At 43.0% G+C, this 10,284-nt stretch overlaps 2 protein-coding genes across 3 annotated transcripts in view; one reads left to right on the top strand and one right to left on the bottom strand.

Annotated features, from left to right (window-relative positions):
• The first annotated feature begins 556 nt into the window (after positions 1-556).
• On the top strand, positions 557-5,600 carry Pex23 (peroxin 23). Its single transcript, XM_011298975.1, has 3 exons — positions 557-982; positions 1,441-4,986; positions 5,098-5,600. Exons 1-3 carry the CDS (start codon positions 575-577, stop codon positions 5,131-5,133), a joined length of 3,990 nt encoding a protein of 1,329 aa, XP_011297277.1. The 5' UTR covers positions 557-574; the 3' UTR covers positions 5,134-5,600.
• Positions 5,348-10,284, bottom strand: part of slif (slimfast) — a 6,518-nt gene continuing 1,581 nt past the window's right edge. For both annotated transcript variants that reach the window (XM_011298973.1, XM_011298974.1), the window contains exons 2-8: positions 8,673-8,910; positions 8,086-8,214; positions 7,501-7,761; positions 6,729-7,250; positions 6,198-6,628; positions 6,016-6,124; positions 5,348-5,916 (exon numbers count right to left, since the gene is read on the bottom strand). In XM_011298973.1, the coding sequence (XP_011297275.1) occupies positions 5,810-5,916; positions 6,016-6,124; positions 6,198-6,628; positions 6,729-7,250; positions 7,501-7,761; positions 8,086-8,214; positions 8,673-8,901 (1,788 nt within the window). In that variant the 5' untranslated portion in view covers positions 8,902-8,910 and the 3' untranslated portion in view covers positions 5,348-5,809. The remainder of the gene's footprint in view (positions 5,917-6,015; positions 6,125-6,197; positions 6,629-6,728; positions 7,251-7,500; positions 7,762-8,085; positions 8,215-8,672; positions 8,911-10,284) is intronic.

Below are 10,284 nucleotides of genomic sequence, written 5' to 3' on the forward strand. Positions count from 1 at the left end.
GTGTGTCCATTGTCTATAAATGTACCAACATGTGTTGTCTCTGGGGTCGATAAAACCCCCACGTCCTCGCCGTGGCCCTGAATAACGCAGAGAGCGGTCTCGTAACGTCCATGTTTCCCATATTAATTGCTTTCCTCTAAAATGGTACCCAAATCCCTCATTAGGTGACGGAAACCCATCTAAATAAATCTACAACATCCTGAATGGTTTGGTGGACTTAAACTAGACATTTACCATTATTTCTTTTATTTTTTATGTTAAAATATGAGGGAACAAACTGGAAAACGGAAATCATTTCTTAGAATTTTCATAGCCAATACTATTTTTTATAGAATGACTACCGAAAAAAACTTTGAAAAACAATTTCTAATACATTTTTTCTTGCATGAGTGGCTGAAAAATAGGGTAGAAAGGAGGATTCATCAGAGACATCCCTGAATAATTTTTATTTTTTATTCCCGTTGATAACGCTGGCCTCCGGTACAAATCAATTTCAAAAAAATCCAAATCCATGGCAAATAATTAACAAGTCGGCCGTTATTTGTTCTACAGGGTGCCCCCTCGACCCTAGAAAATGCCGAGCACATATTTATACGCGATAAACAACGAGGGTCGGGTGTTGGCGCTCTCCAGCTCCGGTAGCATGTGGCGGGAATTTATGTACCTCGGTCTTGAATTTAAACGGCTGTCGGCTGTGCCCCATTTCATGTGGGCTATCGGTGGTGATCGCCAGATGTACGTCCACGTCCACGGTCTTGACATACCGATACGCATAAAAGAGGAGACGTACGAGAACGAGCGGTGGCTACCACTTGATGGCTTCAGTGGTAGACTATTGCCAACGGACAGATATAATTTCTCGAATATCGATGGAACTGTCGATAGATCGAGGGACAAGGTTAAACTTCCCTCGATGGCCTGGCAGTGGGAGGGCGACTGGCATATCGAGACGACGCTTGATGGTCAGCCGCTCGATCATGACGTGAGTACATAATTATTCGTCATTCATCGGATTATTCATTCGAGCATCTAAAAGTCGTCCGATTACTCATTCAACAGTCAATAATCTCCTCACCTATTAACTCGATTTACTGCTCACGCGGTAGACCGCTATTGAGGAAATCTAGATTCGCACCGATTCACTAATGAAGGCACTGCGCAGACAACTGCGCACCCAACACGCGGTTGGCCCAATTTCAGTTATTCTTTCTTTCAGCATTCAATTGCTTTTTTTTAAATATTTCCTTTCTATCGTATACCCTTTCAAGTTTTTAGGAGTCTTATTCCACCCTTTTTCCTGCACCCCACTCGTCTATGTACCAAGGAAAAGTCTTAGCTGAGGGGAAAATTATATTAATGTCAAGCAATCCAATTAATCGTGTAAATTCTGCTTCGGCCTTCGCATTTTAACCAATCCTATAATAAACCCTGTTTTTCCAGGGTTGGACATACGCCGTAGACTTCCCGGCGACGTACTCACCGAAAAAACAATGGAAATCCTGCGTGCGTCGTCGAAAATGGGTGCGCTATCGGCGGTACTCAGCTCTGAACTCATGGTGCGCGATAGCCCCCCTCCATAAGGACCCGACGAAAGAGCCATTTATCGACGTAGCGATAGGTGGAACACAGGTCCCAGGGGGGAATCCCACTAATTTATCGGTTTGGGCAGTGACAGCTCACGGGCGCCTCATGTACCGAGTGGGAGTGTCGACTACCTCTCCGGAGGGCCAACGTTGGTCCTCCATAAAGCTTCCGAATGGCCTAGAGGTCTCTCAGGTCGCCGTAGGAACATCGGGTCTAGTCTGGTGCATTTTGACTGACGGTAAGGCCCTCGTCCGCACAGGGATTACCCGAGAGAACCCAATGGGCGATGACTGGAGGACCGTAGACCCTCCAGATAACCTGAAACTCTCGCAGGTCAGCATCGGATCAGACGCTGTTTGGGCGGTATCCCAAGATGGTTCCGTCTGGTTCCGAAAAGGAATTAAAGGCGAGATGAGCGGAATATGTGAACAGTTAGCCACTGGCACGGGGTGGGTGGAGATGCCAACTAAAATGGCAATGGTATCAGTAGCCCCTAACGATGAAGTCTGGGCAATCGGTCTCGAAGATCGCTGTCTGTACTACAGAACCCGCATATCCAATTCCGAGTTAACTGGCAAGAAATGGAGATCTATTACGGCACCACTTCAGTTATCTAGAGCCAGCTCCAACGCCAGCCTGTCATCATCAAACCGTCACAGCATGTGTGGAACTCCTCAGCAACAGCGCCACCAGAGCTGGAGTTCACTTAATCGACCCCAAAGCACTGGAGATACAACAGCCTTGATCAGAGACTGGGAGGAACAGTCGAGATCAGCGCCGACTGCCACTTCCTTGAAACCCTGGGAAAAGGCTGAGAAGCCCCAGGGCTTCCAGGAAATGTTTCCCGGGGATGACAAGACGAAATCGTCAACCTCGATCGAGTCAAATGATCTGACAGACTCCTCTGGTAACATTACGATCTCCAATGAGTCGTTGTCGCATTCCGGGGAGAGCACGATCGTCTCCGGGAAGGGCATGGGGAGCACTGTGAAAGTCAATCCTGCGGCCTGGTCTCCGGTTCACTCGGTGGGATCTATGGTCGGAGTGGAAGCTCATCCAGAAACTGATGGAAGCATTTTTGATCCGGATTTGACTGGTGAATCCGGTGTCTTCGGAGAAGATGACAGCACAGCTGCAATGTACTGGGCTGAGTGCGACGTGCTCTGGTGCAAGGTCGAGGCAGGCGCTTGTTTCGTAGACCCTAGCAATCCTCCGAAATGGATCAGCGATGGACAGCACTCGAATGCCACCGAAACCTCCGAAAGCTGGAGGATCAGAATCCTTGAAGAACTCAAGACAAGGCAACGAAACATAGAATCTTTAGACTGCGACTTGTCGATGTTCGAGAAAGCGATTGAACGGTCGTCCTGGGTGAAGAACGGAGACGCCAGGTGCCGGCTGAAAGGTAGCAGCAATTTCGATGATTGTGTTATCGAGCTCGAATGGATCAGCAGTGATTCAGGGGCTTTGGACTCTGGTACATTAACGATTCTCAATTCCGATGGGGCTACCACAATCCTCCAGTTTCCAGTATCGGAAATTGTGGCTGTCATTAGCTGCTCTGAACCCGGTGCACCAAGACTTGCCATTCACACCCCAAGACTACCAAAATCAAAAGTCTTGAGGCTTCAATTCTCCAGTGATACGGAGATGGAGGACTGGTTAGGCCACTTGACTTCGGTTACCTGCAAGATGAATAACGTGTACTCGAAACCAGGTCCCAGATCAATATGGACCACAACCGCATTGGGAGATGTCTACGTTTATGATCCTGTGATTGCCGAAGGCAACCAAGTGTGCGAAGGGACCTACACTCAAGACTTCGAAGTACAGGGGATGGCTTTACCCTTCGAGACAATCTTGCACAATGGCTTTGGTCCGGGGAGTTCACTCCTGATATCTGTTTGCTGCCACGACGACGCCGATCGTCTCGCCTTCAATTTTGTCTCTCACATGGGACTCGGAAAGAAAGCAACAGAGTCCCACGATATAGCCTTTCACTTCAACCCTCGATTGAACGAGAACATTATCGTCCGGAATACCTACGAGAATGGTCAATGGGGAGACGAAGAAAGATCTGGTGGATCTCCCTTGAAACCAGGATCAGATTTCTCCCTGAAGATTGTCTGCGACGATTGCAGATTCAGAATCTTCATAAACGACGAGGAGTTCACGTCTTACTGCCACAGGATACCTCCAGGAAGCATAACTCACTTCAGGATGAAAGGTCTGATGACCCTTCACCGGATTCTCTACACATCGATGCAAGTAATCATCGAGCCTGTTGCCATGTTCTGGAGGTTGATGGGTGGACACCTGCGGAAGGTCGAGACCTGCGCCTCGGGGATAACTTGGGGTCTAGGATATGACCACACAGCATGGGTGTACACCGGTGGCTGGGGCGGATCGTTCTTGAAGGAATTGGGGTCGAACGACGTCAACCCTATGACAGACGTCCAAAACTACTTCGTCTACGAGAACCAGAGGTGGAACCCGGTCACTGGATACACCTCCCACGGCCTGCCAACAGACAGATACATGTGGAGTGATATAACTGGGAAGCACAGAAGAACACGGGAGCACACCAAGTTGATGTCTAGCCGCTGGAGGTGGATATCTGATTGGATCATTGACTTCCACACTCCTGGAGGAGTTGACAGGGATGGCTGGCAGTACGCCACGGATTTCCCTAGCGTCTATCACGAGAAAAAGAACTTCACCGACTACGTGAGACGTAGGAGATGGTTCAGGAGGTGTCAGCTGATGACTTCGGGGCCGTGGAAGGAAGTCGGGAACACAAAGATCGTGGACATTAGCTTGTTCCATAAGGACGAGGGCGACGGGGTAGAGGTCTGGGCAGTAGCTGCCAACGGTGAAGCCCTCTACAGACGGGGGGTCTCTGAATCCTGTCCCATAGGTGTCTCCTGGGAGCACATACCCTCAGATCAAGCGCTCATAGGTATTTCCGTGGGGCCAATGGGGCAGATTTGGGCAGTCGGCAAAAACGGAAGTTCTTATTGGAGATTCGGGATCTCCAAGGCCAAACCCGCGGGTGAGGTGTGGGTCAATGTGGAACCGCCACCAGGAGCTCAGTTGAAACAGATTTCCGTAGGGACAGGGGGCGTTTGGGCCTTAGACACTAGTGGAAGGCTTGCGGTGAGGAAGGAAATTCAACCGAAGCTGTTCCCGGAGGGAACGCATTGGCAGGTGCTTCCAGCCATGCCCAATGATCCGATTCATATGGATCAGGGAGTCCCTAATGCCAAGCAAGGATTCAGGATGGTGGCGGCGGCCAAACGGGAGGGGCAAGTCTGGGCGGTTTCTGGTGCTGGGATTCTGTGCCGAAGGATCGGAGTCACTCAAGAAAACCCAGCGGGAACAGGATGGACCACTGGGATCGGGGTGAGTAATGAATATTAAGTGAATACGATATTTTGAGGCCAAAGGCCTGGCGGTTACTTCAACAGTTATTTGAATGAAAAACTTGTTGCAATTTAACTTTTACGTTTTCAGGCGAATTGGCAGCATATTACGATTGGAGGACTCTAATTAAAGCTATAAAGCCATTTCCAAAGCCAAATATCATAAGTCAAATAAACTAAAACTTTACAGTATTTTCGTAAGCTTGAAATGACTATAAAAGCTTAAACTCCAGTTCAAAGCACCAGAGACGTGGCCTGAACCTTAGATTCACTAGTTATTGCGTTTTTAGCCGAAGACTTATTTCCCGTTTGATGAAAAATCAACAATCGAAACTATGGCACCTTGTATTAATCAGCTTTACATTTATTTCTATGATACAAAGACATTCCTAGATAAATGTACGATCATGTATTTCATTTACTCCTAAATATTATTTTTGTACAATCGCCATGGGAGTAACATTAATGAGGAAAGGAACAATACAAAATAATAATTACAATCCTTTATACTACGTATGTACAGTGAGAGTCGAAATACCGAATAAATTACGCTCAAATGTAAAGTGTTTGTGAATAAAATATTTACAAAAGATATCGCTTCTCATCACATGTTAGTTTGTTTGATGATAATGATTTTTGAGGATGAAGAGAGTCGAAGAGTGGAAACTGATTAATTTATTAATGTATTGTCAGAAGATTTCGGGCTTCTGTTGACTCCGACCTTCTCCTGCATCTTCATCTGATAAATGCATTCGCCTGCGAACCTGAGTAATTGCGATTATAGTTAATACTTGTAATTCGACTCAGAATTTTGTGGTTATTCTCACGGGATCTGTGTACTCATCGGCCCTTTTGTTTATTTGTCCTTGGACACTATGCCTCAGGCCGTACAAGAAGTAGATTGCGAATCCTGAAATGTTTTTAGAAATGATGAAGCATTTCTATAAGTAACGAAAGGCTAGAGGACAATAAAGTCGCATTGTTCTCTGGTCTCTTGAGAGATACTTACCTACGGCCATCCAGACAACGAATCTCACCCACGTGAATGCATCCAATTGAAGCATCAATAATAAATTGATCATGATACTAAAGCACGGAAGAAATGGCACCAGCGGAACCTGAAGGAAAGTCAATTCGTCAGAAGTCGAAGGTAATGGTAATGAAGCGGCTGTTTAATAAACCACAACTGACCTTGAACGCTAGATTTATATCGTCGACGGGCTGTCTTCCGATAGCAATCATGGTTAGCACAATCATAACACCGATCACAATCAGGGCGACGAGGCCGATTGCATCGAGTCCAATGCCGCTGAAGTTCACATGATTCAGGAGCAAGCCGAAGGAAAAGGCAAGGCACGAGAAGGCAAGAACTGCCCAACCTGCCACTCCACTCGAGAATTCAGTGGCAACTTTCTGATTGCTAAGATTGAAGATGCGTTTGAAGTAGTCGAAGAGCGTTGGATCGTCCTCCAGGATGTCCTCCGGGGACAGCTTGAGAGTTGTGCTTGTGTTTTGATATCTCAGAATGAGGACACAGATTGCGACGATCGTGTAAGCAAGAAGAGTACCAATTGACATCATGTCAATGAGTTGCTCGAGTCCGAAGATCAGCGTCATAATTCCTGAAGAAGGCAATGATGATTGATTTAACGCCCAATTATTGAGTCCCATCAAAATCTAAGAGATTTACGATGGATCAAATGTCAAGCGGGGAATTCTCACCTGTTAAAAGCCCTGAAGCGATGGTCCCGAATACAGGTGTCTGCGTTCTTTCGTTGACCCTCGCTAGAAACTTGAAGATGACACCATCGCTTCCCATTGCATATAAAACTCTTGGCAGCGGGAACATTGCCCCGAGAAGACTAGTGCACAGAGCAAAGACAGCTCCAACATTGACAATCCCCATGATCACTGGCCAACCGATCTGACCGAAGACGTAGGGAAAAGGCGCCTCTGAGTTCTGATCGTAGTACGGCCACATCATTGTTAGAACTGTTGATATCGAGAAGTAGGCGGCGAAGGAGATTGCGAGTGATAAAACGATAGCGATGGGAATAGTCTTTTGGGGATTCTTGGCTTCTTCACCGGTCGCTGCGACTGCGTCGAAGCCGACGAATCCGTAGAAGCATTTGGCAGCGCCCACCATCACTCCGGATATCCCGAAGGGCATGAATCCACCCGTTCCCACGTGCGTGTAATTACTTGGAATGTCTTCTGGAGAGATACTCCAGTTGGAAGGGTCAGCTGCAGTTTAAAAAGGTAGGAAGTAGTCATTTGTCAATATAATTGACAACTCAGGAATAAATTGATCGATTTCGATGAACCAAGTCTTATTAGACCGAGGAAAAAGAGTATTTATAATGGGGAAATTTTGAAGGAATTCTGTCATCAATTCGCCGTGGTTTTCGTATTTAAAAAAAGTCCAAAGTTTTGATATCGCTTCATCCGTTCGAAATCAACGCCATGAGAAGAGAATAACGATAAGGTCTTTTACCTTTTAATGATCCTGCCACGATGACAATCGAGATCGTTATCAGATTGACGGCCGTGAATCCCATATTCAGTAATGAGGACTCACGCACTCCGATGCAGAGCAGTACCACCAGCAGCATAACAACGGCGAAGGCGAAAAAGTCAGGGTAAGTTGATAAAAAGGACACGTTAATTGGCATCACCGAGTGCAAATAGTTTCTCATTACGTTACCAATGAGGGAATCTACATAGTTGCTCAGGCCACGGGCAACACTCGCAGTTCCTGTTGAAATACAAAAAAAGTTCTGCAATAATCACGTCACGAGAGATTTTCAAATAATCATTTTGATGATTTCAAATGATAAATTTAACGAATAATAAATCCCGAACAAATTATTAATGTGCGTATTAACATCATTTTTCCTAGTCGGGATAGATTTTTTTATTTCTTTTGCGATTCTTATGAATGATCTGATGATTCCGGATTTATCGGAATTCAGAGAATGAATTGACTAGTTTTCCTTCCTCACGCGGGGAATAATTTTTATATTAATTTCAGTGGACGAATCCTGAGTAAACGGAAGACTGGTGATTAGAGTCTCATTACCAATTACGTATTCGAGGATGAGATTCCATCCAATAATAAAAGCTATAAACTCTCCTACAGTGACGTAACTGTACACGTAAGCAGAACCCGCCTTGGGTACTCTTGACGCGAATTCAGCATAGCACATGCCTGAAACAATTAGAAAAGTGTGAAAGATACGTGAGATTTGTTACAACAAATTCAGTAGAAAATTCTGGTGCTTCCCCTCAAAATTCAATTAAAATCTCCGCGAATTCTCATTCAAATTCTATTTTCAATAAATTTTGATTTTGCCATAACTCAAATACTTATTAATTTCAAAATAATAATAATAATACTAATTAAATAAAAAAATTATTGTAATAAGAATAAATATCCGTGAGACAAACGCCAACAGAAAAATCCTAATATATTGACTATTGTTATAATTAATATTAAAATCATTATCATAAAAAAATGAATAATTAAAAATTTAAGTGATTCATTAAGAATTCTGAGAATTCTGTTGCATTTCAATAGAATGTAATATTCCACGGAATATTACATATTTTTTATAGACAACTTTTTTTTCTACTGAATTATTTCAGACGGGACAAACGGCAAATCACCAGCTAGGGCTGAGGCAAAAGCAGCGATGAAGAAGGAGATGCAGACAGCGGGTCCTGCTGTTTCCTTAGCGACACTACCGGCTAGAACATAAATTCCTAGACCCAATGTGCCACCAACACCTAGAGCTGTGAGGTCCATAAGTCCCAAAACTCGGGCCAATTCTCCTTTTCCCTCTGAGTTATCATCCACTCGCTTTCTGCTGAAGGCTTTCCACAGTTTCGACGCCATTTTTCAATCCTGGGTAAGACAAAAAACCGTTTTGTAACAAAATCAAAGAAAAACCACCACTTCCTCTTAGAATATCTATTCAATTGCTGTTAGATCTCTACGAAACTATTTAAATTGTTGTCAAATCCTGTTGAATCATTCTATTAATTTTTTATTGGATTTTATTATCAATATTTTTTTATCTACTAATAGAATAACATGATAAATAATATAAGTATTTCTCATGTATAGAGATGACGTAGAAATACAGTTTTTGTATTAATGAATTCATTGATTAATTATTCGGAGCTTAAATTGGCAATAACTGATTGAAAATAAATCTATTGTTGATACGATTTACTCGGAGAATGAAACAAAGTTACAAACAATTGAGCTAGCGATTTATTTTAATCCTTGCGAGCATTAAATAGTAGAGGATGACGTGATTCTTATCGCTATTCACTTTGATAAAAGTCGAAATTCGAGTTTAAGGTGCATTAGGGAATTTCCGAGATAAGATATGCAATTTTTTATAAATTTTTGTGGTGAAAAACATCGGTTTAGCAAGTTGCAATAATAGTTATTCATGACAAGTGATGGTTGGAATTTAATGTTGAAGTGGATCAAATGACATTCGCTAAATCCTTTTGAGAAATCCACGGTTAAATGCAAATTTTGTAATCAGTCTCTTACGAATGCATGTCACGACATTTTTTATGTTGTCCGAATATTTAATGAACTCCCATGAAGAGGTTTTCAACGAAAACTAGCAATTTTAGAAGAAAACATGAAAACAACTTTTTTATCGAAAATTTCATTATCTAGAAAAAAGTCCCTTATCAATTATGCCGTAAGTCCACAATTTTCGCGGTAAATCATTAATTAGAAACGATTGTAAATTTGAGTTCTCTCGTCGCTGATGAATTATTATTTTTTTTTTCGTCTCGTTATGCGCATGTCGATAAATCAAGTACGTGAAAATGAAGAGTAGAAAAAAAATTGTAGACAGAATTGTTTTAATAAGTCGTTACCTCCAAGGACCTGCGTCAATTCATCCTTGAGTAAAAAAATTGTCGACGGAGTGAAGGATAGGGTGCAATGAAATGTGAAACAATCTTTTCATCCGGAATGACAAAGTCTGTCGCGTCTCAAAGGAATAATTGTTTAAATTTCTTCAGATATTTCTGGGAATCGCAAGATCGAGTAATAATTATTTTTCTCGGTAATTATTCAGTAATTAACACTACATTCCATTGCTTATAAATTAAGAGCAGCTGTTATGTTTCAATTTTTTTTTCCATTCTCGTTTTTTTTTTCTACGAGAGAAATTAAAAAATTGAAAAATTAAAAAATTAAAAAAATAAAAAATTAAAAAAAAAATAAAAATTTAAAAATTAAAAAAAA

The sequence above is a fragment of the Fopius arisanus genome, unplaced genomic scaffold, assembly GCF_000806365.1.
Source record: "Fopius arisanus strain USDA-PBARC FA_bdor unplaced genomic scaffold, ASM80636v1 scaffold00012, whole genome shotgun sequence".
NCBI lineage: Eukaryota > Metazoa > Arthropoda > Insecta > Hymenoptera > Braconidae > Fopius > Fopius arisanus.

Excerpts from the sequence above, each read along its gene's own strand:
- Pex23 (XM_011298975.1), top strand. The coding sequence starts at position 575 with ATGCCGAGCACATATTTATACGCGATAAACAACGAGGGTCGGGTGTTG. Across the intron at positions 983-1,440 it reads GTCAGCCGCTCGATCATGAC|GGTTGGACATACGCCGTAGA; the intron begins GTGAGTACATAA and ends CTGTTTTTCCAG. Across the intron at positions 4,987-5,097 it reads GATGGACCACTGGGATCGGG|GCGAATTGGCAGCATATTAC; the intron begins GTGAGTAATGAA and ends TTACGTTTTCAG.